Source organism: Falco peregrinus, chromosome 5 (genome assembly GCF_023634155.1).
Source record: "Falco peregrinus isolate bFalPer1 chromosome 5, bFalPer1.pri, whole genome shotgun sequence".
NCBI classification, from domain to species: domain Eukaryota; kingdom Metazoa; phylum Chordata; class Aves; order Falconiformes; family Falconidae; genus Falco; species Falco peregrinus.
Genome location: NC_073725.1, coordinates 57,124,016 through 57,149,265, shown reverse-complemented (window position 1 = coordinate 57,149,265; position 25,250 = coordinate 57,124,016). Strand labels below are relative to the sequence as shown.

Here is a 25,250-nt window from a genome sequence, read left to right as displayed (position 1 = left end):
CTGAACTGTGAAACAAAGCATGTGTCTGCTTTGGAACAACGTTTGGGAGGACATTGAGTTTTTAGGGTAGCAGTAGTTTAAAATAATGGTTATAGACCAACTTTGCTGTTTCTGATGATTGTCACAAGTCATTTGGTGTTGTGATGTCACTGTTATCCATAAAAACAGGAGCTGAAGTGTATGCAAATAGCTGTGACGATGCAAATTGCTAGGCATACGGCTTCCTCAGTGCTGAGGCAGCTTTTTTTGTTCTCTTAAGCTGAATTTTTGTCTTGTAAAAACTGTCTGACAGAATAATACAGTAGTGCCAATCTAAGCAACAGATTGTAACTGATGAAAGTACTGGAATGCTTCTCCTGTCGGCATTGGTTCCCAGCAGGGATTTTCTTCCACACAAAGGGCTGTTTCTGTAGCAGTTACTGTCTTATGTTTACTGAGAAATTTCAATGCATTCCTCTAGTGCTAATGCAATTTGCAGACCAACTAAGAGTGTGTATCCACAAAGCTCTGACAGTTGGCCAGCAGTGCCTTTAGCTACACTCCACTGCACTCTGAAAGCCAAAGGGTAGGTTGATGCTTCCTGGATTATTTCATATCCTTCTGAAATGTTTATTCCCTAGGAACAGTGAGCTTCCTTTTTCTACCTACTACAGATTCTTTGATTTATTGCTTTCCCTAGTTCGAGTGATAGGTTTTGTTTTAATACAGTTGTCTGTATTAACAGGGGACTCAAAGTCTTCTGTGGGTAACTCTGTTTTTCAAAAGCAAATGATAGTATGAGCCAGCCTCCTAGATGATTGAGGCACCATTTCAGCCCTTTCCTCACTTGAATTTCCTTTGAAGTACTTCAGCTAGCTGTTACCTATTAACATAAATTAAGCTCACTGTAGGAATAATTTCATCTTTCACAAGAAAAAAAAAAAAAAGTTCAGTAACACAGCCCCGTACCTCTTTATTATGGTAACAAATAATCCCAGAGGGGACCGCTGGGATGTAGAGGTTCATGCAGGGAGTGAAAGGCATGCCTCCTTTACCAACAGTGACAGCCTGAAACCAGTTAGGAAATCCAAATATTAGTTAAATGAGAGAGCAAGAATGTGCCACTGTCCAGTCTTCAGCAATGTCACACTGCTGTCCTTGCAAAGAGCTAAGCTGTAGTTGTCACTGAAACTGTTTGTTGAGCTGTATATGAGAAGCTGTGTTTCTACCCACCTGTCTGCATGTAAACGAGATTAATGAAGTCATCTTAGCACTCAGTCCAGGACAAGGCTGGGCGATTTGTTTGTGTTACATGGGAGTGAAGTAAAATCCTGAAGGTACTAGAAGTCCCAGGAAACCTCAGTCTTAAATCTGTAAATAGTCTGAACTACCTTTTGAGGGTACTAAATTAAAAATCTAGTTCTAACAGAATTCATACTTTGGACCTCCCATTCATTTTGTCCACGAGACCTACTCTAGCACATGCTGGTTTTCTCTCTGTAGGTGACTGGAAGGATATACGCACCGGCTTTGCTGTAGCGGTGCCAACGCTTACCCCACATCTGTAGGTCCCATTTCCACTGTGGGAAAGTTGAACCAGCTATTGCGGCCTGGGTGACTAAGCACAAGCAAGACCTCTGTGCCCCTGTAGCCAAAGGTGAAGGCATTTGAAGACTTGGGCAGGCATCTGAGCATTACCAAATCTGAAATGCTTTGCTTGAGGGAAGATCTCTCTGTGCTCTGGAGACATCTAGGACCTCAGAAGGGTCAGCTGGCAGCAGAGTCGGCCACAGTACTCCAAAACTGAAGGGGTCTTTGCACCTTCCCTGTTATCCCACTGCCTGTGTTGAGAGGCAGAAGGAAAAAAACAACTGCTAGAAAGAAGCCAATCCTACAACATTCACCAAATTAAATAATTTATTTAACCCCAAACATGATCAGTTTAATTATGGAGAGAGGTTTTTACATAATATCTGCCATTTAGGTTTTATTTGAAAATGGAAAGAATTCATTATATTCTAACTGCGTCCTGATGTTTTTCTTTGACTAGTGAAAATGCTGTGATTCCGCCCCCCCCCCCCCCCCCACCTATGGAACAGATCAGTCATTAGCATGTGTCTCTGGTGATAGCAATTAAAGGTGCTGCTTTCCTGTATGGTGGGAAATGGGCACAATTCCATTTTTAGAAACTGAAATCTGACAGTGATGCCCTCCTAGGTGTTAGGAAGTGGATGTGCGATGAAAATACCCTGCACCTCATCTGTTACTGTTGTGGTTTAACTCCAGCCAGCTGCTAAGTACCATGTGCCACTCACTTAGCACCCCCACCACCCTTGCCTGGTGGGGTGCGGGGAGAGTTGGAAAAAGGAAAAACCTGTGGGTTGAGATAAGAACAGTTTAATAATTGAAATAAAGAAAAAAAATTGTAAGGAGGAGGGAGAGAGAGAAGAATATACCTGAGAGAAAAAACAAAGTGCTGCACAATACAATTGCTCACCACTTGTTGACCGATGCCCAGCCAGTCCCTGGGCAGCGATTGCTGCCCTTCCCCCAGCCAGCTCCCCTCAGTTTATATGCTGAGCATGGTGTCCTATGGTATGGAAAGCCCTTTGGCTGGTTCAGGTCAGCTGTCCTGACCACGTTCCCTCCCAGCTGCTTGTGCACTGGCAGAGTATGGGAAACTGAGAAGTCTTTGACTTAGGGTAAGCACTACCTAACACAATCATGTTTTACTTGTTCCTATCAACGTTATTCTCATCCTAAATCCAAAACACAGCACTGTATTAGCTACTAGCAAGAAAATTAATTGTATCCCTGCTGAAACCAGGACAGCATCCACCCCTTATTCCATATCATTTTTGTCATGCCCAGAATCCCCCACATCCCAGTTAACCACTATCAACTTTCCAGTCCTTTGAGATACGTGTATATCTATATATACATACACACACAGATATCATTCCCGTGGTCTATGGACCATCCCTGTAAAAGTTCATTGAGTTAATTTAGTCCATGACTTTGAGCTCCATTTGTCATAACAGTCTTTCAGGGAAGGAGAGATGGTGTGTGGTGTTGGATTGTTGCAGGTTGAAGCCAGTTCTGATTCCGTCACCTGCTGAGTTTGTCCAGTTTTCCTTCCTGTACTGGGCTGTTACTGCTCACAGCCTATAACAACATGAGCTAAACATCATCCTTTCGATCTTCAGCAGCAAAATAGTTAAATTTTGGAGTATGCAAAGGCTTGCAGTTATATAACAAAACCCCCCCATGGGGTGGCTTTGCTTTCCTCGTGCTTGAATCTGTTAATAATCTGCAAGTTCATACTGATACTCTAATCTAATTTGGAACCATAATGTGTCCCAAATTTTGGCCTTTTCCCTCTTCCCCTTGTTTTCTACACCAAACACATAATTAGTTTGAAATTAATTTTGTCTGCCTTGCATAAGCTTTTCTGGAGAAGTATCACACTGGATTTAAGCACTGTTTTGTGTTCTTTGCCATTACTCAGCCTTTGATTAAAGGTCTGCCCCCTGTGTCACTGCAGTCTTCTCTCGGTTCTCACCAGTTTCATCTGTTGTTTGGATTTGGCTCCATCATTATTCTTACTTTAATAATAATACTGTTCTGGCAAATCTTGCTGTTTCTCCATTTGCTCCTCCTCTTTAATCTTACTGTGCTTTCTTTGTCGTGACAGGGTTTAAACAGAGAAAGTGTGTTAGAAGGGACAGAATGCTTGAGGTTGGGGCAAATTTTAATGTTACACATAACACTTCCTCAAAGGCGGCTTTCACTGTATTGTAATAGTTGCTGTGATAATGAATGAGCTGTACACTTTTCAATCATGCTGTACAATTGAGACAACGTCCTGAATAACAGCTCCCTCCAGAAGGCTGGTTTTAGTTTCATCAGACCAAAAAAAAAATTCAAATAATCAGAATTTGTTTTATTTGCCAGACTTTTCTGCTTGGAATTTGATATTCTATACTTTGAGTGTGAAATTCATGCAGACTGAGTGGAAAAAAATCACACAGCAAGCATAGCTGTTGCAGCACTGAGCTGTGTGAAATGAGGACAGGGCTGGAAGAGCGCACCAGAAGAGCTTAGCATGCCTGTGGGTGCAGGTACTTCTGGTGCAGTTAGAAGGGGCTCAGTTCCCTCTCATTCCCCGGGTAAGCAGCCAGGGGGAAGAGAGTTGGTGCTGGCAAGTGAGGTGGATGAGTAGGGATGTTCTTGTGCACACCAGCCTAGGGTTGGGTCTGGGAATGCCAGCAGAGCAGGAGACCTGGCCAGCTGTGCTGCTGCCTGCTTGGCAGAGAGGCTGGGAGATGCTGTCCAGGTGCCGGGTGAGTGCAGGGCCCCTGCGGCGCGTTCAGAATAGCAGCTGTTTGGTGCTCAGCCAGATGCTCTCAGTATCTTCCCTGCACTGCGGTTACGGCTTGCATGTACTTCTCCTTTTTGCTACCCCTATGTAACCCAGGACATGTTGAGGTGCATGCACCAAAGTTCCTTCATTTCTTTGCTTTCTGGCCTGGGGATCAGTCTCTTGTTGGTTATGAAAGCTACAGGTCCTCTACCTAACTGAGCTTGGCCCACCAGCCTGAAGGCACTGAAGGAGGAGGGGAGGACCAGCAGCTCCTGCAGTTAGACTGGGCTGATGGTCCAGCTTCCCTGAGCCTTCAGCTGAGCCAGACGTGCCTTGCCCCAAAGCAAGGTTTAGGCCAGCCAGGCTGTGGGCACGAACTGCAGCAGCTGAAGGTGCCTGACACTTTTTTTTAATGCCAACAAAAAAATAGCGGCTTCTGCTGAAGTAGCATGTGGAAGAGGACAAATTCAGTGTGCCTGCGTGTGTCCTTGCTTCTTGTTAGAGGTGATTATGTTTTTCAGTGTGATCAGAGAGAAACTTCTGTAATGTCATGTAAATTCAGGAACCTAAATACAGCTATAGCTGCAAATGTGAACCAATGCATTCTTGTTTTGTATGGGTGGGCCCCCCAGAGACGGGCTGAATCCATGTTTCCACCACTATGTGAGCTGCTGGGATATTGTGTAGGTTCCTGAGGTCTAAATCAAGATATTTTCATCTTGGTTCAGCCAAAACAAAGTGAGTGTGAAATGGAGAGGGGTGGTCTCCCTCCTCCTAAGCACAGCACAGCTAGCAAAATCAGTTTGGCTGGGGAGCAGAGAAGGCCATAAACCTGTCAGTTATGGAGATGTAGTTTCAGCATGGAAATAGTAAAGCAGCATTTTTTTTCCCTGGAGAGCAGTATGGAAAGTTTTGATAGCACCTGGATGCTGGTGATCATACTTCAGTGAAGATCTCTGAGCACCAGGTCACTAGCTGCAAGAAGTAGGACCCTGGGACCGGTGTGGGGACTAATGCAGGCTACCTGGCACCAGAATTTGCACAGCTGATTCTGGTTTCTCATCATTCAGCATCTACAAGCTGACCCCAGAGCACAATGTTAAATGAATTCCTATGTTTTTACAGACAAACGCAGCAGCTTCCAAAAAAGATTAGAGATACCTTTTGGCCTTGTATGCCTACCAAGCTACTTCCCCAGAGCTCTTGGGTCACCTGCTTCACCCAGCGTCCTCGTATGGTCCTCGTGCTGGCTCCCTACGTGGAGCTGAGGCAATCTACCAGCCCCTCCTTCATGACTAAAGGATTGTCTTTGGATAAGGAGATTTACTGCCTGGCTTAAGGACTTTGCTCAGAGAGTGGTTGGTCGCCTGCTTGGAGATCCACTGCCTACCTGTTGCATTACCTTGTTTAGCTGCCCAGACAGGAGGAACGTATGGGGGCTGCTTAATTTTGAAAATACTAGGTGGAGGGCAGAATCACTATTAGTCTTTTTAGTGCCTCTGCATGGGGTAATGCTGTGTGATGTTGGGAAGGCAAGAGCACGCTGCAGCTCCATTTCAGTTGCTGGAAAAAAGGCAGCAAAGAGGCAGTGAGCGTTGCAAGGCATATCTCTCACATCCAGGTGCTAAAGCACCTCCTCAGTAGCTGAACAAAAAATGCGAGGCATTTGATTGGGATTAAATGTCTTTCTGTCTTCTCTTTCAGGTCTGGATTTACAATGAAGATCATGAGCTGATTTTAAATAATCTCCTTTGCTTGGATGTTTCGGAAACTCGCTCGTCCGATCCACCTCGTCTCATGAAATGCCATGGGTCCGGCGGCTCACAGCAGTGGACATTTGGGGTGAGTGGCTGGCATATCATTAATGTGCAACATGAATGTGTTGGTAAGTGACAACAGCACTAACAGGGCATCAGGGTTGAGTTTATGAATAAACCTCAGATGCAGCAAAGTCCGTTGTACTGTTTTAGGCTCAGCCCACAGTCTAAACAGCCTGATGTACAAAATGTACCTGTGGTGGCTGCATTTCAGCCTGAATAAGGCTTTTGCTGAGCTCTGGGACATGCAGGCCCTTTGCAACATGGGAAGGTTGCTTCAGCTCGGTTTAGCCTTTTTTCTGCTTGTCACAGCCACTCGCGGCACTGTGGCTTACGGGGATGTGCCAGGGAGAAGAACATCCACCCCACAGCTCTTTGTTGTGTTGCGTTTGCGGGCCTGGGAGACAGAAGCGGTCCATGTGGTGATTTTTACTTAGTGCTTGAAGAAGCACAGGGCAGAGCGGAGGATTGAGAGAGGAGGTTTTTTGCAGTTGCTTCTGCCCTATAATTACATCTCATTAGTTTAATCGTTTAGAGCCTGGAGTGCCTGATTTCACAAAACTGAGCCAGTGCTGCATACACACGAAATTTGGCTCCTGGGTATTAACTCAGAGGCTGCCTCCTCACATGCCCTCAGCATAGCAGTTGAGTCTGTAGTACTAATGGCATTAAACAAAGAGGAGGGCGCTGCCAGAACTGCCTGTGGTGCTTCCAGGACAGCTCTGCATGAGCTGTCTTGGGTTCACACCGTGCTGCTCATGGGCAGCACGAGTTGCTAAGTGGAGTCAAACAAGGGGAAGCTGTTGCAGACCAGGATGGTTTGCAGGTAGAGGCAGGTATCACATGAGCCCAGGGCTGTGTGTCTGATAGTTGCACCAGCAATGCCACAGCTACAGATGGTAGTGGGAGTAGTGAGCTGAAAAATTCTGCTGCTGCTAAGAGATTATGCAGGGTTCTTCAGCTTGAGTTAGCAGACAAAAATTTTACGAAATGGAGAGAATGGGAAAATAGCCATTCAGATTCAATTTGTGACTGGCTGGTTAAGTGATACCTGTGGCGGTGGTGAAGAATCTGGGTGAAATGTGAGCTTTGAACTGGCCATTGCCACTGGGTGGCCGGGAGGTGGGGATTTGTAACAGTGTCAGATTGGTGCTCGTTAATGATCAATAGCAAAAGAAAGTGAATCAAATATTAGGATTGATTAGGAAAGGAATAGGAACAAAAGCAGAGAAATGTCATCACGCCATTGTAGTTCGCCTGTACTGCACGTGCTGGTCACCTCCTCTCAGAAAGGCTGAATTAAGGCTGGAGAAGGTCCAGAGGTGGCTGGCAGGGCAAATCAAAGGTGTGGGGCACCTTTTTCATGAGGAACATGTGAGCAGGCTGGGACTGTTTAGATAAGTGAAGACGTGCGGGAGCGAAGGGAAATATGTTAGGGGAGTCACTGGTACAGAGAAAGGCCAACTGCGCACTGGCGGTTACAGTGCAGGACTCGGAGCAGGGGGTGTGCTGGAGGAGCGTTGTGTATTCTTACCGCGTTCTCCTGCTTCACTGCACACCTGCAGTGGCTATGATGTGAACAAAACCCAAACTGTGTCCCTGTACAGTCGTGAGAGCCTGCACCTCAAGGTCTGAATCTGGTTATGGGGTGTGCTGTACTCTGGCTTTTAAACGGTGCTGCTCTGGGTCTGGTGTGTCAGGGAGGCTGCTGGGTGGTTCCTCTGTCAGGAAGGAGCATCCCCTCCCCTTAAGCGTCGCTTTCAGCTTCAGTTTAAGAAGAGTAGAACAGAATTTTAATAAATAAATCCCATCTGTCTTCCTCTCTCTAGAAAAACAACCGCCTCTACCAGGTCTCCGTGGGGCAGTGCATGAAGGTGGTAGATCCGCTTAGCCACAAAGGGTACGTGACCATGGCCATCTGTGACGGGTCCCTTCCTCAGCAGTGGCACTTTGAGAGCTGAGACAGCAAGGATGTGGCGGAGAAGTGTTAAGCCAAGACCTGATTCCCCTTCAGCCGTGATTTTAAATCACTCTGGAGGGCTCTGGGAGGAGCCGTAGCTGCTACACCTGGCACAACCATTGCAAGGACCCTTTAGAAATACTCTGCTCCAAAGAGCTGTGTGCGTGAGAAGGTCCAGGCGGTCACACGTAGCAGTAATAGCAGCAGCCCCACTGCAGGACAACGTGTAGAAGTGCAATTTATCAGTGGTTCCTTGGATTATCCTGGATTGTTGAACTGTTTTTAAGTAAGAGAAATTATTAGAGCAATGTAATTTAAATTCTGAGATTTTAGCTCTGTGGATCTTTTAAATGACTATGACGGAAAGGAGACCTCTTCAAGTATTTCCTGTGCAGTATCTCATTAATTTACATTACTAGTATGGTTTCACTGGCCAAATTATTTTACTTTTTCTGGAAAGTATTTTTAGTCCCTTTTATCTTCTGATGATTGTCATTTGTAATATTTAAATTTAGTTCTTTCAATTGACAATTTTAGGACATTTCATGTAGTTAAAATTCTTAGCTGTCATTCGTCACCTCATATTTAAAACAAAGTAACTATTACAAAGTCTATTTTGATGACTCATGACAGTAGCTGCATTTAAAATAAAGTATCATTTTTTTTATTAATCTCCACGGCCTTCCTCTTTGTAGCTGTTGGACCAGAAAGCATCAGCTTAGAGGCTGATGCAAACTAATATTCACGCAATTTGGGTCTTCCCTTGTTTTCACTCCCTTCCCTTCCCAGCTGGCTTTTCCTCCCTCTCTCACATCTTGGAAGAGTTGACAGGTAATTTCTCTCTATTTTTGTTTTTCTCCACTCCTCTGTTACCCCTTCCCATTTCATTTATGTCACTATTTACCTTTCTTCGACTTCCTGCCTCAGCCCCAGATGCTTCTCCAGCGTGTGGAAGCTGCTGCAGAAGAGAAAAGCTGTTCTTACCCAGCAGATTTCTTCTTAGCAAACGCTGGCCTTGTTTATCGCACCGCAGCGACCTGCTGTCCCTGGGAAGCATGCAGGCTGAACGTCGGCAGTGCCAGGACAGCCTTGCCCTCTCGCTTGGGCAGCAGAAACATTTTCCAACTGCACAAATACTCCAGCAACCAGTTACTGACATTTTGGGCAGCGTGAGGCAAATAACGATAACGTTGGAGTAATTACAGACCCGCGTCTTCCCACAGAGAGGAGGGATTCGCTTGTGACAGATCGCATTTGGTCCTTCAGCCGGCTGCCCGGGCAGTCGCCCTGGGAGGAGAAAAGCCGGCGGAAGAAAACGAGCAGGTAAGAGCGGTTCGAGCAGGTAAGAGCGGTCCCTTGCCGCTGCGCAGCTTCGTGCCTCGCTCATCAGTCCTGGAAGCGGTGAGTCATGGCGGGGGAGGAACCAGGTAAGCCAGAACAATAGGCTGAAGTAGAATTCTTCCAGATAAATCATTATGATGGGAATAATTAAGTAAATTTAGACACCGGCCAAGTTCCTTCCTGCCGAGAAAAGTCTATTAAAAACAACCCCAGTGCCCTGTGGCAGCTGGGGCCTGTGCTGCGCCTGGCTGGGTCAGGCAGCCCTTGTAGGTGCACCCAGAGCCTTGAAATGGGTTCCCAGGTCACTGTGGCAGGGCAGCGCAGGGCTGGGACACTCACAGGGTGCCAGCTCACGGTGGCCTCCAGCTTGGACCCTTTCAGTAGCAGCGAGGGTGGCATAAAACCAGCCAGCACAGCGCGGCTGCGGAGCTGGTTTGTGCTGCCTGTCCTTGCACAGCAACCTGCTTGCTGGGGCGGCACCTGGGTGGCTCTTTGGGGCTGGAATTAATTCCAGTCCTTGCTGGGGGCAAAAGGATGGGCTGCAGCTACATTTATGCCTGTCTGATTAACCCTGTCTGCCCCACGAGTGTGAGGCAGCAGCCAGTGTTGGTACAGCTGCTCCCAGCTGTGTGCCGGGCTTTCCTGTAGGCTGTGGAATTTTTCTGGAAGTCACGTTGGCTGTGAGTAGCCCCGCTCTGCCTTTTCTTCTGTGGCCTTTGTGTTGTCTTTTTAAAAAATAATTAAAAATCAGAAAACAAACACATTCTGAAAGAGCCAGGGCAGAAGCTTGCTGTATTTATGGTCTGAATGTTGCCATAGAGCATTTTTTGACCTTTTGCTCCTGGTGAGGAAATTTGGAGGCAGCTCAGTACACATGTGGTCTTTAAGCCTGCAATAATAGACAAGAACGGAGAATTGATGGACCACTGCATTGCAGCTGGATTGTTCCTGCGTATGAAGAAGATAAATATTTTACCTCGCTCTCATATAAGTAATAATAGACTGGGTTTTTTTCTTTTTTTCTCCTTTTTCCTTTGAAAACAAGCGATCCCCACACTTGCAGCACTGTGTGTGTGGGCCTGTGCCTTCGGCCAGAATTGGTGGGGCTGGGCTGAGCCCTCCCAGGCAGCCCAGCGCTGCAGGGCCCAGGGACCCGTGCCGGTTCCCAGGAGCAGATGGAGGCGGTGGCATTTTGGACGGCGTCAAATCGTTCGTTTCTGCTGTCCACAATTTTTAGCCACAGCTGTATCTGTTCAGTGCTGCTGCTGCATTGCATGCACCATTTGGACAAGGGAGGGGTGTCGGTCTTTCCTGTGAGCCCCCAGTCCGGAATCAGCTGTTCCCAGCTGGGCCCCGCAGGGGCTGCCTGGGATTAGGTGGAAATTCGTTGTTTTCTTTCTGTACTTGAGTTTGAAAAGCCTTATCCCGGGTTATTATAAGCTGTTGCCATGCTCTGTTTGCCATCGTTGTGCTGAGAATTTATTATTTGTAAAGAACCTGTACCTGGGACCGATTTTTAAGCCTCTGGGTCCTTCTCGAGGCCTCACGGAGGTGGCGGGGACCACGGCTGACCCTTCCGGAGGCCGGCCTGCCCCGCACTAACCCGTGCGCACGTGCCAGGGCCGAGGTGGGTGCTCAGCACCGCTCCCTGCGAGCCGCCGGCCCCACAGCCAAAGCCCAGGCTGTGCCCAGCCCGCCACCCCCGCGGCTCAGCCCCGTGCAGGCGGCTCCCTCCGAAGTGGGTGATGGAAGGGGGTAGCGCTGGGGAACAGCTCTGCGCTGGGGAACAGCTCTGCCCCGGCTGCTGCTTCCCACTGCTCCACACTAAACCTTGGAGCCCTTTTTTAGCCTTGAGCCAGCACTGAGGTCTTGCTGGAATGGCTCCGGTCACCTTGGGGTTTAACCCCGCACAGCCCCCCGGGCGGGAGACTGGGAAGGGGGAAGTAGGAAAACGGGTGGGTGAGAGGCAGTTTCACGTGCAAGCAAAGAACGAGGAATTAATTTGCTGCTTCCCACTGCAGGCAGGTGCGCAGCCACCCCCGGGGCAGCCGGGCTCCAGCACCAGTAACGGGGACTGGGGAAGACAAACGTCACTGGGAATGTCCCCCCTCTTCCTTCTTCCCCAGCTTTATGTGCTGAGCATGACGTGGTACGGTATGGAATGTCCCCTTGGTCAGTGGGGGCCAGCTGTCCCACCCGTGTCCCCTCCCAGCTCCTTGTGCCCCCCAGCCAGCGCTGGTGGGGTGGGGGGAGGAGCAGAGAAGCCCTTGGCTCTGTTACTTCATTATTATATAATGAAATATATTTATTATCTGGGCAATAACGAAAACATCCCTCTGGTATCAACGCTGCTTTCAGCACAAATCCAAACCATAACCCCATACCAGCTACTAAAAAGAAAATTAACTCCATCCTGTCCAAAACCAGTGCAAGCAAACTATAGTATTTCCCCTTTTTAAAATATTTTTTTTTAAATCTTTTTATCTTTTGTAGATTTTCCGAGGAAAACACATTTGCAGGGAATGGTATCTGGTAAAGGCCCAGGACATGGCACCACAATGTAAAATTTTGGGTGGGGGTTGCCCTGGAGAAAAGGGGGAGGCAAATGCTTCCCACTGATGGAAGCAGACACTGAAACTCTGAAAGAACTAGAAAGTAAGACACCTCAGATGAAAACAGGAGGATATACTTTATAGATGTAAAATATTTTTATTTGTAAATGCTGATCTTCTAAATCTGTTTCCACAAATTCCAAAACCCATAACACTCTGTATACTTCAAAAAAATTCTTTTTTTTTATGTTTTTTTTGTATTTTTTTTGCCAACATTAGATACTATTATACAGAACAGAAAAAACTGTAGGACAAATACTGGTAGGATGTTGGAATATTGTACAAGAGAAGAAAAATATTCAAGAAACAATTTCATACAGCTATTTATCAAGAGAAAAATATATACAATTGATTTATTCTGTAAGATAAAAATACATCATGCCATATACATTACAAGTTCAGAACTGTATTACTGAATATACCAACAGTTTACAGTCCACTTTAATTGTGCACACAAAAAAAAAAACTTCATTTTTTTTTTATATTTAGCCTGTGAAGTGTCAGTACCAGAATTTTAAGTACAAAATAAAAAGCTAACCTGGTTCAAAATGCTGATTAAGTTTCTACAAGCAAACACAAAACAGTGTTTATTTTTTTAAAGAAATGTAAACAAAAACAATCCATACAAACACATCTTTAAATTACATTTTCCAAAACCCTATTGCCAGAGTCCTGCAGCTGCAAGCACATTACATCTAATTTTTTTTCTTTGTTTTCCTTTTAAGAAGGCTATCATATCAGACTTAAGCTCCCACTACATGATTCTATGCTGTTTACATGATTTAACGTAGGCTGAACAGTCCCCTAATCCTTGACTACTTTTGCTGAAGGAAAAAACCCATGTCCAGCCTCTATTTTGGGTGGTTTTAGCAGTTATTCACAGTTATCACAAATTGTAAGCACAAAAAACCTGACTTAAGAAATAGGGATGCAACAATATAATACAAATAAAATTAATCTAAATTACCCAAACATCATCTACAAAAGTCAGAGTTGTAATATACATGTGCCCTTACCAGGCTTAAGGTTTACTTAAAAAAATTCTCGTAAGACCACAGTTGAGAGTGCTTTAAACATAAAAAACCCTCTCTCTTTAAATTGAGATTTTGGTTATTCCGTAATTGTAATCACATGTCTGTTAATACATGAGATCATATTGTAACATCCCTATTGACATTTTATAATAAGCACCCGAACTGCTGCAGAGTCTGGTAGCATTTGGTCAATAACTATTTTTATACTGTATTTTTTTTTCTCAAAATATTTACACTTTTGTACAAAGTAACAGAGTTTGTTAGTTCTGCAGGTAACAGCAGCAGCTTGGCTTTCTTCTAACTTTCTTTTTAAAAATAGCTTCATTCACTTATTCAATAATAAATACAAAAAGGTTCTCTTATTTTACAGAAATCAAAAACTACAATAAACTGACTCATGGAATCAAGTATTTAAATGTATTTTAGTGCAAGTTATTTTTTCCCTTAGCTCTATCCCTAAGGAAGTCGTTTCAGTACATTCCTTGTTCAGTGGTGTCTACTTTTATTTAAAATTTTTCTTTAATTAGAGGGCCTGCCCCTTTATCAAATAAGGCTGTGGCCAGCACTTTGGACTTCTCCCTTTCGCTGGTGATTTCAGTCTTACATTCATAGATGCCACCTGCCCTCCCGCAGGTCAGCCATCGGTTCTTTGCCCAAGTTAAACAGTTTCTCCTTAGTGAGCTCAAAAACAAAAGTGCTGGACCATTCTGTTAATTCAGTTTAACTTCCATGTGTCTGGAAAGTTAGCTTCGGATTTTGCCGGCTTGCTTCTGGTGCTTGTTTTTTGTGTGTTTTTTTTTTTTTTTTTAATTTTTTTTCTTGCTTTTTAAATACTTGAGTAGAAATCTGTACTTCCAGAAGTGATTTCCTGCCCCCCCCCCCCCCCCCCCCCCCCCTTTCAAAAAGGCAACCATTTTCCGTCGACAAAATCAAAATGTGAATCACTTCTTCCTAGGGACAAGCAACCCTCAAAGACAGCAAGGAATGCATTCTAGTTCATCCACTTTCGGCAGTTTACAGCTCCACAGTGACATGGAATCTTGTGCTGGTCATCTTCAAAATCAAACTTATAGTCATAGCAAAGCTGGAAGAAGATGGAGAAGAACAACCAGGATTTACTACTAACCGAGATTTACAAGCTTTCCTTGTACCTACAGGGTAAACGGCAAACTGCTCTACAGGCTGCACTGTTAGGGACTGGCGAGATTTAAAAGGAAAGGGGAAGGGAAGCATCCCTCTCCCCAGCCCCGTGCACAAAACAAGTTGTTTTGAGCTACTAGCTGTAGAAATCACATAAGTATCTAAAAATTAATGCGGGTAGCAAGAGGTGAGTAAGCACAAACAAGACTGCCCCTACCTCCTCCCCTTTCTGGATTCTCCTGCTGGAGCTGATGATAATTTTGTGTCCTCTCTCAAAAGTTACCACCTCAGCCACACAGTTAGGTGCACACGAATGGTTGATATACCTAGGAAAACAGTGGGAGAATGGTGACCTTTTAAGAAAACGCATCCTTTCAGGCACATCTAAACCAAACCTTGGAATGACCTTAGCTTCAGGGGTGCATTGACTTCCCAGATATAATTATATTACTCTCTACTTGTTTCTTTACCTAGAAAATGTCAAAAAAAATCAAGCATTAAAAATATTTTTCCATCATTTTTTCATAGCTGCCTTGAAATGTAATCAAAGACGAGCAAAGCTACTCAGAAAGACGACATTCTTTCAGTGGAATAGTCTGAAGGCTGATGTACCAGCTCAGAGAATAAGAACCATTAAGAAACCCCCAAACTTGAGTCCCTCGCGACCAGCCCCGGGGCAGGAAGGCGGGTGACTCCCCAGAAGGAGGTCAGAGATGTCTCAGAGCCACCCACCTTGCAGGACCCCCTGTCAGGGTAGCATCAATGACGTGGTCATTGTCGATGCGGAACATGTACACGCCACGGTTCTGAAAAACAGAATTGGAAGACGGGCTCTTGTAGATTTTATGGAATTGTCGGCAATTAAAATGAAGCGTCAAGGTGGGTGAGCTCCAAGTGTCCTGCATTCGGGACCGGCCATCGCCCACCGGCTCACGAGGGAAAGCGCAAGTCACGCCCTGCCCCTCGCTGCCTTCTCAGGGAACGATAAAACATAAATCTCCGGCAAATCAGCGTTTCCCTAGTAGCTTCTGTACTGCCTTTCATCTAGGGTCTTGCAGTGCTTCACAAGTACGTACTAACTTACACCACCGCCGAGTTACGCAAAGGAACTTGCTCTAAATTTAAAAAGTTCTCATTAAAAATTGAGGTCCTGACATCTCTGTCACAGTGTTGTCTTTGTCCTCCGGAACAGAGGATTGGTATTACCTACCTGGCCAGGGTGCTGTGAGATGTATTAAACATTTAAATACTCTGCTCCTTTGATAAGAAACACTGTAGGTTATATTTTTTGCCTACTGCATTTATAGCGCAGCAGAAAACAAATCAGGGGACCTGAATTCACCGACTCGAAGAACAGAGTTTGGTTTGTGGTATGAACGTTTGAAAGGAGAAGAGGAAAGCAAGAGTGAACAACCACCCCCCGTACCTGAGATTCGTAGAGCTTCTCTTTCCTGTTTGCTACCTCATTCCGGATAATGGTTCCGATATATTCAATGACCATAGTGTGCTTTTCAATGTCTCTAGCAGCATATAAGCCCAGGCCCTAAAAAAAAAAAAAAAAATAGATCGCAATTTAGAATTCTGGAATAAATGCACTTCGTTCCTCACCGTGCCCCAAAACAGTTCCTGCAGAAAATCATGTGAGAAGTGAACCACCCAGGACGCTGTAACAGCCGAGATGCAGAACCAAGTTTTAAGATGCAAGAAAATGTACTTGGCTTCTGCCTGGGTGAGAAAGCTGCTCTTATACCTCTGACAACTGACTGGGGAAAGATTATAAATTCACTGAAAAATAAAGCGGGCCTTACTAGAACGGAGAAACCTAACAGGAACGCGGCAGCACAGTTAAGTCCAACCTAAAATAAACAGCAACTGTGTTCATCCACAGCAAGATTAATTACAAAGCTTTTGCAGAACAGTCTGCAGAGGAAACCACCACCAGAGTTACGTAAAGCAATGCGTTTCTTATTAAAACGAATGCAAACAAGTATTGAACTCTTCACGCTGGTCTCATACCACTTTACTCAGCTTGGTCTAAGCATGTCATACTCCCACTGTATATTTGTATTTTTATTAAGTTTTACCAAGTTTTTGAGAAATAGGCTAAGAACCCCCCCAAAAATCTTGAAAGTTTTTTTCCTAGATGACTGTAACAAATGAATTTTTAAGATATTTACAATAATTAGTCAGAAATCTTACTTAAGATACATCTATGGAAGTGACTGGCCACATAACCATCACCATTTAGGGATGAGACTTGAAGGAATTTCAGAATAGCTTTAGTTTCGGTTACATTAAGAAACGTACATGAATATTTATATGTAAAATACATGAATAGATATATAAATATAAACACACACACACATATATATATATAAATAAAAGAGATAACTACGAGTGCAGGTAATTATTTTTAATATACACTTCCTAAAGGGAGCACTGACCTGAATGCGAGAGCGAGCTAGATAAACATTGGACTTCCATTCCGTTTTCATTTTGCGGTACTGAGAGGACTTGGAATGGACGAACTGCTTACTGTAAGGCGCGTTCAGTTCTCCCGTAACTGTGCTCTGAAATGACTTTGATGTGCTGGTGCTATTCAAGGTGTGAGGCCTGTAGGAATTGGGCATATAACAGGAAAGAATACAAGAAAAACTGAAGATTTCTCTGAAAACAGCCGCAAACCCCATGAAAAATTCTTTTAAGACATACAGACACTTAAAGCCAGCTAGCATAGACAACAAAGCAATTCCTTTGATTTGGGCATGCACATACACAGCCAAAGACGACAGGGTTTGTAAGCAGCAGACGAAAGCACAAATAACCCTAAGCAGCCTATAAACCCTGGGCTGTACTATGTGAAATTAAAACAAAATACCTTAACACAAACCTCTTGACATGGGTACTCATTTTAGGCTCGGCACGGGCACAGCCCGTGGGGTTGATAGCAAGAGGAAGTTCCATTAAGGGGTTTCGGCCATAGCGGAAAGTGTAGTTCTCACAGGCCTCAACCCCTGGCAGCTGCAAAAGAACAGACAAAAAGAAAAAAAACCACCACAATAAATCCAAGGAATTACATATTAATCGTGTGTAGCGGAATGTTTACTTTTGCACACTTTTTCCTGTTCCCCTTCTCACGGGTACAGCCAACTATTGGGGGGATCCAGCAAGAACCGGGGTGGTGAAGACTCACCGATTCGGCAATCCTGGCCACTGCGGAGACTGTCAAACCGAAGAGGTCTTCGCCCTTCAAATAGCCAGGAAAGAGCTGGAGCATTTCAGAGTCTTTTCTAACAGAAGCAACGGGCTCCAAGATTTTATCCCACACACCTACACAACCATGCAGGAAAGAATTACAGCGATCAAAAAATAAGTCTATTGTACCGGTTTTAAAACAAATGCCTGAGGATAGCAGGAACCAGAAAACCATACTGAAAAAGCATTTTGTCAGCGGTTGTGTTCACAAACAGGCTGATATTTAAGGAGATATTTAAGTGAAGTGGAGAATTGTTTGGTGAGCTGCTATTTTTTCTGAACAAGCACGACGTTTCTACCGCACCCTTGATTCTTGGGCGCGAAGCTCTTCATATTCACAGTATGGGAATTGTCAGTCCTCTGACAATAACCTAGACAGGTTCTGCTGAGAAAACCTGCACAAAGTAGAATTCTCTGAAAATAAACTATATATTCTGTCTCCACTGACTGAGTATCGCCAGCTCTTGGCTGTAGGTGGGCAGCTCCCCGGCAGTGGTGTGACTGGACGGATGGCATCACCAGGGGCTTAAGACCCAGAGCACCACAGCCCACGCGCTGCTCACCTGCCCGTACATTTACGGTCCCATGTATTCTTCACCCTGCCAGAGACAGCGTTACCTGCCCTGAGAACAACGTGGTCATCTCCACTGTCTTTTTATCGCTTACTAACTTCAGCGCAGCTGATTTAAGGTAACTGAGTAACGGTGTTTCACAAAGTCACTTTGCCTGAAAGGAAACCTATGTTGACATTCCTACTCTTTTATTTCATTTTCAGTACGCAATCCTGGGTCTCCTCTGTGACGTTGGAACAAGTTGTCTTATTTGCAGCTTATACAATTACTTCAAAGGTGTCCTCGGTCTTCCTGGCGTGGTACTGAAGAAGGGCCCTGGAAGCTCACTATAGGCATTACGTTAGAACAGCGCGGGCAACGTTTATTTGAAACGCCACACCTTTTTGTGAGACATTTATCGTACCCTTTAGCATTAGTAAGCAAACAATCCCACAAAGGTCACAGCCTTAGTTCACAAAATTTACCTTTTGGTGTTGTGTCGGCAAGGACCAGATCTTCGTGGCCTTGCTCCACAACCCTGATGACAAAGAGCGGGAGCCCGTCCTTCTCCTCAATCGAGCAGAGATAGCGACAGCGCCTGTTGGCGTATCGCATGCTCCAGTACAGCCGGCTGGCCTCGTAACCCACGGGGAAGAGTGCTTTGGAGGAGTGGAAGGCCTGCATCTGCTGCGGCAGCAGCTGCCCGACGGCATGAAAGATCAGGCTTCCCACACGGAACGTGTGGTCGCGTTCTCCTCGCTGAACGATGCTGGCGATCTGCCGCACTTCGTCACGCTGAACGTAGACCCTCCTGAAGACTGCAAAGTAACTGAGTTCTTGCTCATGAGTTCCCTTTGGTTTGTGCATGGGGCAAAGCATGGTCTTGTCTTTAAAAAACATGCATTGTGCTTTAATGGCACAGGTAAAGTGATAAATATTGGTGCACCTTAACCTGTGACAACCGCTGGTGGCACCCATTTTGTGACAAAACATGCATTTCATTTGCAAGCCTCTGCGCAGCGCTAGTTCCACGTTTATTAAGGCACCAGCTTGTGTCTCGTAGACTTCTGTAGACCAAAGAGCACAGTTCAAATGGACCCAAAGGTCTAAATCCAGGTTAAGAAGCCTCGCTGGTCCATCAGTTAACCCGTCACCTTCCTCGTGACAGAAGCAACATTTCCTGTAGTCTTTAGGCACAGGATCTGGTTTAAGGGTTGTGCCCAGTTTTTTAAGAAATTCATCTATTTCTTCTTCACAAGGAGGTTTGAACGATCCTTTAGGAATCACAACCTGAATGCTCCACTTTTTCCACTTTGTCCCTTTCCATTTCTTACTGGGAGGCCGAGAGTCATCAAGACTACTGTGTATTGCTTTTAACCTAGGTTTTAGTTTCACGGTTACCTTCAGCTCATCTGGCTTTGCCTCTACCTTGGCTGCTTCAAAGGCAGGGGGGAACATGATGGGGGGTGACGACGGGGGAGAAATTTTCTCCTGCAACTGAGGCAGACAGTGGACGTCCAAAGTGGAGATGTTGTTGCTGTACTGATGGAATGCTTTAGGCGGCCTCTCTTTCATCGGCGACTGCGGCAAAGATGAAACCGAGTCCTGATAAATCAACAGAAAACTCTTTAGAAAAAAATCCCAAACGGTTAACCATTAAATGTATCCTGAAAACACTGTCAGGGCAGCATGGAAGAGGCTACTCTCAATGCCTAAAATCACGATGCAGCAATAGAAAAAGACGGGAATTACCCTGAGCCACGTTAGCACAGCTTGTGCCAGGATACGGAGCACAAAAGTTCTCCCAGTCAACCCGGAACGTGGTGCCCTTTAATACAGAAGAGGAAGCACAAACCCTCCTTTGTCCAGGGTTTGAATGAAAAACTACTCAATTGCCCTAGATGAGCTAACTGACAGATTTAGTTCGTAGGTATTTTTAGAAAGTTTTGTCACAACACAAAATGGTCTTAAAATATGGGTCAGAGAATTAATTTAAAGAGTAAGAATCTTGTTATTTGGTAGAAGGGGAAGATCTGGAATTAATGCCACATATTTTTCCTGGAAACAAGTAAGGAGGAAATTCCTGCAGAGTCTAGATTAGGCAGACCCTAAGGACCTAAGTATTCATTCACAGTAAACAAGAATTACACCTGCAAAGATTTGTTTAAAAAAAAAAAAAAGCAAGAAAAGAACAACAACAAAGGAATTTGACACTAAAAAGTGCTTCATGTGGTTTGTATGATTAATCTTGAAAGAGGAAATGAAAGGATCAAGAGGCTGAACATGACATTTAATTAACTTAATTATGTACATGCTGATGCACTTGTACAGAAATGTTAACCCTGTTTAAATACATGTGAAAATGAGCTACATGGGACACTAAAAAAGGATGTGGACATACACACACTTCTTTTCTGGGTTTGTTTAATTGTTGCTTTTTAATTACTTCTGAAAAATTAAGTAGGATGCATTGGAAGGGAGGCTGCAAATTCCACAATAAACACTGGACTATGAGAAAGCATTCCTTAGGTAACACTGCACGCATATGGCCTGCTCTGTCCACTGGTTTAGGGAAAAAAAGGTACATTTGAACTAGAAAAAGTAGAAACCTTTTTCTAGTTCAAAAGAAAGCTAGTTAAAAGAAATACTCAAAAAAAAAAGTCCTCTGTGAGAAAACAGACTTAGCAAGATCATTGAGTCTTAGTAGTCTGATTTAGTCTGATTAAACACAGATACATTTATCTTCCTTCAAAACTGAAGGAACCTGGGTACAGCCAGACGTAACGCCCTGTGTGGAAGTGCTGAGCTTCTCCGAGGTGCCGTATACCCCTCGCAGCGCCTGCAGGTAGAGAACTACAGCACGCTACTCGGGGCCGCCTGAGAAAAACCCTGGCCTAATTCCACTTTCAGTTGAACAAATTTCTTAAAATATCTTTCCCCAGTAATCAGAGCCTCTTTTCCCTCGTCACTGTCAGTCAGCAGGCTTTTTACTAATTAATGCTTTAAAACGGTGGCTTTGCCCAAATCAGTAATGGAATAGGATTGTATTTTTCCAGTTATATAGAGCAAATACAAGTCTTTTTGCAAACCTTGTTGTTCAGTTATTATTTGCACAGCTGTAGTTTATTTTTAATGTATAAGCCCAATAAAAATGCAGGTTATAGCCCTTAAAGATATATCTATGGTTTTGTACAATGCCCAGAGACCTTAAATGACTACTTTTTTGAGACTGCACCTTCAAAGCCTGCGAGGACAGCGAAAGGTGGCAACTGTTCTGCCAAGCATCTTTGTCATACAGAAAGATCTGCAAATATGATTTCTACTTCTGCTGCTGCTTCAGAATCTCAACGTCTGAATATAGAGCAAGTCATTTCTAAATCTCTAAAATGACGTGCAAACTTCCCCCTCGCCCCCCTTCTGTTCATCAAAAAATAGCTGCGATAATTTCTGCTCACTAAGGTCTACCAGCATTCGATACTTACTTTGTTCTCTGAGTTTTTTGCTTGCACAGCTGCTGAATAAAGAACAAAGCAGTTGTTGCTACAGAATACAATGTCCTTCATTTTATCAGAGCCTTCTTGGGAATCCTGGGAATCAAACACGGAGTATTATCAGAAGTGCATTTTAATACCATGCTTCACATAATAAGTGTAAAGAAACAAGTCTGCCAACCTGGCTAGAAAGTCTTTAATTGTAGAAATTTGTGAAGTAACGAGCGATGCTGTGATATAAATACTTGATTATTTGACAGATCTAATGTTACCACCACCTACAACCTTGTTCCACAGCATTTCTTGCTTTTAAAAGAAGTTTAACAATCCAAATAAAAGCTTTCCATACCATGCACCCATCTGCTCCATAGGCACACTTGCAAAGTAAAATCCATTTTCTTTTATCTTTAGATGGCAAGAAAAGGTCTCATTTCAGCCTAATCGAAGACAGATCATACTGTTTTATCTACTGATCCATCTGCAAAACATTACTGGGAATTCAGTGCTTCTCTGACTACATGAATCCATTACGTCTGTGTATAAGTTTTTATTATACACTTTTGTTGCATAATTAACCTCGTGGAAAGAGCAATGGTGCTTTTAGAGTGAGTGACGGTTCCCAGCGTAAATACAAGAGACTGAGACTGAAATCTGATTCCTGCTCAAAAAGAGTACAAGTCTTCTTGCTCTTATGAAACTTCCTGACAATACAGCACTGCCTTACAAATAAGCTCTTTTTGAATGGTCTCTGGTCATGGAAATTAGTAGCAAAATTTAGGAGACTGCCATATACAGGACCCATTTTATGAAATTGACTGAAATTCATTTTATGTTCAAGCGACAACTTTGACAGTTCTTATTTGTACTACAAATGTGCTTGAATGTCCCGTTGTGAATTAGGACACACACAGAAGGGAGACTACAAAGCAACCTGGCGGTGGTGTCAGTTGGCGTGACAGGCAGTAGCAGTAGAAAGCAAAGCTGCTTTCGTTTGCTCATCCACCACTACATGCGAGAAAGGACGCTTCCATGGCAGTACCTGTTTAAGGAAAGGCAGGTCTTTGAAGGACTTCCGCACCCCACTACCAAGAACCACAACTTTGCAGTGAGAGCACCATCGAGGTCTCAGTGCTGAGCCTTCTGCGATATTCTGACTGTGATCCTTATAGCCAGCTATACCTAGAAAATAGGGGAGTCTGTTAGAAGCTGTGTCAGATCAAACCAATTTACGAGAAGTCACAGTACTCTTAGCGGTCTAGAGGAGTAGCATCCTCCTAGACAGGGCACGGAAGGCAAGATTTAAACTAGAGCCTGATGGGGAAATCATTTAAACCAGACCAAAACCAACTCTGTGAGCAACAAGGGGAAAAAAAAATGTTCTCGTAGAAGAAACGAATAACTAAATCAATGTAGGAATACATGCTTAAACAACGATGTCAGGTTTTCCAGATTAGGAACAATCTTTCTGAACGATGGATTTAAAATCAGACTGGACAAAAATAACTGGTAATACTGGGAACTACTCGAAGAAATACCTCACTGACGGTGATGTAGATAACACAATGGAAATCAGAGATGGATCACAACTATTAAGCTATGGTTAACTTAGGTCCACGGGTAATGATCACTTAAGAAAAGCGTTATTTAAAACAAGAACCAATTATTTAATACTACAGCATGAATTTGTGAGGCTGAAATGCATTAATACTGACTCAAGTTAAAATCTGGGTACTGAAAGCTTAAGAATTAACGCCCACTCACCATTGCTGTTTGCAGGAAACGGCACATTAGGTTGCTTCAGGCCGTAAGACCCTACGATCCTGGCAGGTCCCATGGGTCCTGCCTGTGGACCCTGAAGTAGTAAGTGTGGCCTGCACTCCATAGACGGGTTCACTCTGTGACTGGTGGCGGTTGCCATGGAGGAGGGGATGTCTGGAGCATTACTGACCTCGTAACTGTTGGGAATTCTGACATGGAGCAGGTTGGAGAATGCCGCTACAACGCTACTAATGTTCTAAAAACAACAATAAAAATATACCTTTGTTTTCAGACAGGCAGTTAAGATACAATAATATAAATTATTAGACAATTGCAACAGCTGCTTCATCATACTATGCTATAACCCCTTCAAATTCACTATACATAAGATATATTAACTACTGTTGTACTTTATGTATGTAATACAAGCTTATTCCTTTTACCTCAGCCGCTGTGGGATGTAAAGTAATTGCTACAGATATAAGGCCAGATTTAGGACCATTCTGGGATGGCCCCAGCTGAGAGGCAAAGAAGCCAGAACCAGGTAATGCTCCTGAACCAGGTTCTGGTTTTATGTAATTCCTTTTGGCTTCCGAACCTGAAAATGAAATTAAATACACCAGGTTATTCCTACACGTATGTGAATGCAAAAAAAAAAAGCCTAGTTCTAATGTTTGCTCTGCTGCAGTCTCACCTTTTCCAGTACTGCTGGGTAGGATGGGAATGATGGGAGATGGTACAGGTTCTGGGTTCTCCTCCTTTACAACTGACAAGTCTGGATACCTACTGATTTCCATTCCCACCACGCTTTCAGGAGAGGAAGAAGGAACAAAGCTGTCAGGAGTGTCCCTGTCCTCACAGTGATCTTGAACCCTGGAAGAGAACCCAGAAAAGCTGTTTCGGCAACGTTCGAAAAACCTTTGCTAAGCCAGAGCTAGAAATCGTGACAAGGAGCTACAGTGAACTTGCTCCATGCTGCTAGTCACGGAACGCAATTCTGTGGTGGGCCATTACTTCTGGGTGTCTCCTACTCCACTGCACACGGTGGTTTCTTGGGAAAGATAAAGAAAACCAGGCACTAACAAAGCCCAGGCTCCATCACAGAACTCTCCGCCCCCCATGGCTCCATTTTTTACCTGTGTAAAAATTAGTATTTTAACTTTTGGGTTAAGTGCATTCACCGGTTCACCCCCCCCTCATTCATGCACAGGCTTCAGCGCGTCAAAGACACCCAGCTTTTGGTTAGGCGAGTGAAAGGGAGGCAGAAGGGAAGACCGCTGGGGGAAGACTCACATTCTAGCGCACATTTCTCACACGGTAACACAGAGTACAGCCAGGGAGTTTTTCAGGCTGACTCGTGCACAGTACTGCTGTCTGGTACAACAGTCATGTACTGTCACACTGCAACAGTATCACGCTGCTCCAGGAAAAGTGCCAATTTGTATAGTTTTCTTTCACTTTTAAGACAGCAAGGTAAGGAATTTCTAACAATTTAACAGATTCTACAGTCTAACAATGGCAGAAGTCACCTACTTCGCTATGCGGCTCTCTACACGTGGGATGCTTGACCAGGGCAAATTATCCCCTTACGTTCTCTGCACTGTGTGGCTGCACACAATGGATATTGTTTCTTCACACCTTCACAGCTCTCACCTTTTACTAAAAGATCACTGAATCTGCTCCAAATGTGTTTTTGTAGATAGCAGGGAAAAAATTACCTTAACTCCTCCTGATTATTGTGAGGTGGTGTTGGAAGCGAAGCAGGAACATCCACAGTTTTAGGGCCCTGAGCCATTGCTCTTGCTAATAAATCATCTTGTGGTCTGAAAGGCAACTGGAACTGCTTTGGTCCCAGAGCTTTGGTAACTAAAAACAGAAACGCACAGCACCGTGAGACATCTGTACAGCTCTGCCACTGATATACGTCCTATGCATTGGGGTACTGGTGT

General features: G+C 44.3%; 2 protein-coding genes across 18 annotated transcripts in view; one reads left to right on the top strand and one right to left on the bottom strand.

The window, feature by feature from the left end:
• GALNT11 (polypeptide N-acetylgalactosaminyltransferase 11) overlaps window positions 1–8,784 on the top strand; it is a 56,603-nt gene extending 47,819 nt beyond the window's left edge. For all 4 annotated transcript variants that reach the window (XM_055803586.1, XM_055803587.1, XM_055803585.1 and 1 more), the window contains 2 exons: window positions 6,047–6,184; window positions 7,989–8,784. In XM_055803586.1, the coding sequence (XP_055659561.1) occupies window positions 6,047–6,184; window positions 7,989–8,120 (270 nt within the window). In that variant the 3' untranslated portion in view covers window positions 8,121–8,784. The remainder of the gene's footprint in view (window positions 1–6,046; window positions 6,185–7,988) is intronic.
• Window positions 8,785–12,144: 3,360 nt separating this feature from the next.
• The window catches only part of KMT2C (lysine methyltransferase 2C), a 197,994-nt gene continuing 184,888 nt past the window's right edge, over window positions 12,145–25,250 (bottom strand). For 12 of the 14 annotated variants that reach the window (XM_055803570.1, XM_055803575.1, XM_055803571.1 and 9 more), the window contains 14 exons: window positions 25,020–25,167; window positions 23,996–24,174; window positions 23,745–23,899; window positions 23,305–23,557; window positions 22,583–22,722; window positions 21,535–21,639; window positions 18,538–19,657; window positions 17,440–17,576; window positions 17,125–17,267; window positions 16,691–16,859; window positions 15,673–15,789; window positions 14,979–15,052; window positions 14,464–14,572; window positions 12,145–14,190 (listed from right to left, as the gene is read on the bottom strand). In XM_055803570.1, the coding sequence (XP_055659545.1) occupies window positions 14,098–14,190; window positions 14,464–14,572; window positions 14,979–15,052; window positions 15,673–15,789; window positions 16,691–16,859; window positions 17,125–17,267; window positions 17,440–17,576; window positions 18,538–19,657; window positions 21,535–21,639; window positions 22,583–22,722; window positions 23,305–23,557; window positions 23,745–23,899; window positions 23,996–24,174; window positions 25,020–25,167 (2,942 nt within the window). In that variant the 3' untranslated portion in view covers window positions 12,145–14,097. The remainder of the gene's footprint in view (window positions 14,191–14,463; window positions 14,573–14,978; window positions 15,053–15,672; window positions 15,790–16,690; window positions 16,860–17,124; window positions 17,268–17,439; window positions 17,577–18,537; window positions 19,658–21,534; window positions 21,640–22,582; window positions 22,723–23,304; window positions 23,558–23,744; window positions 23,900–23,995; window positions 24,175–25,019; window positions 25,168–25,250) is intronic. The other 2 variants (XM_055803574.1, XM_055803584.1) reach the window with 1 other exon arrangement.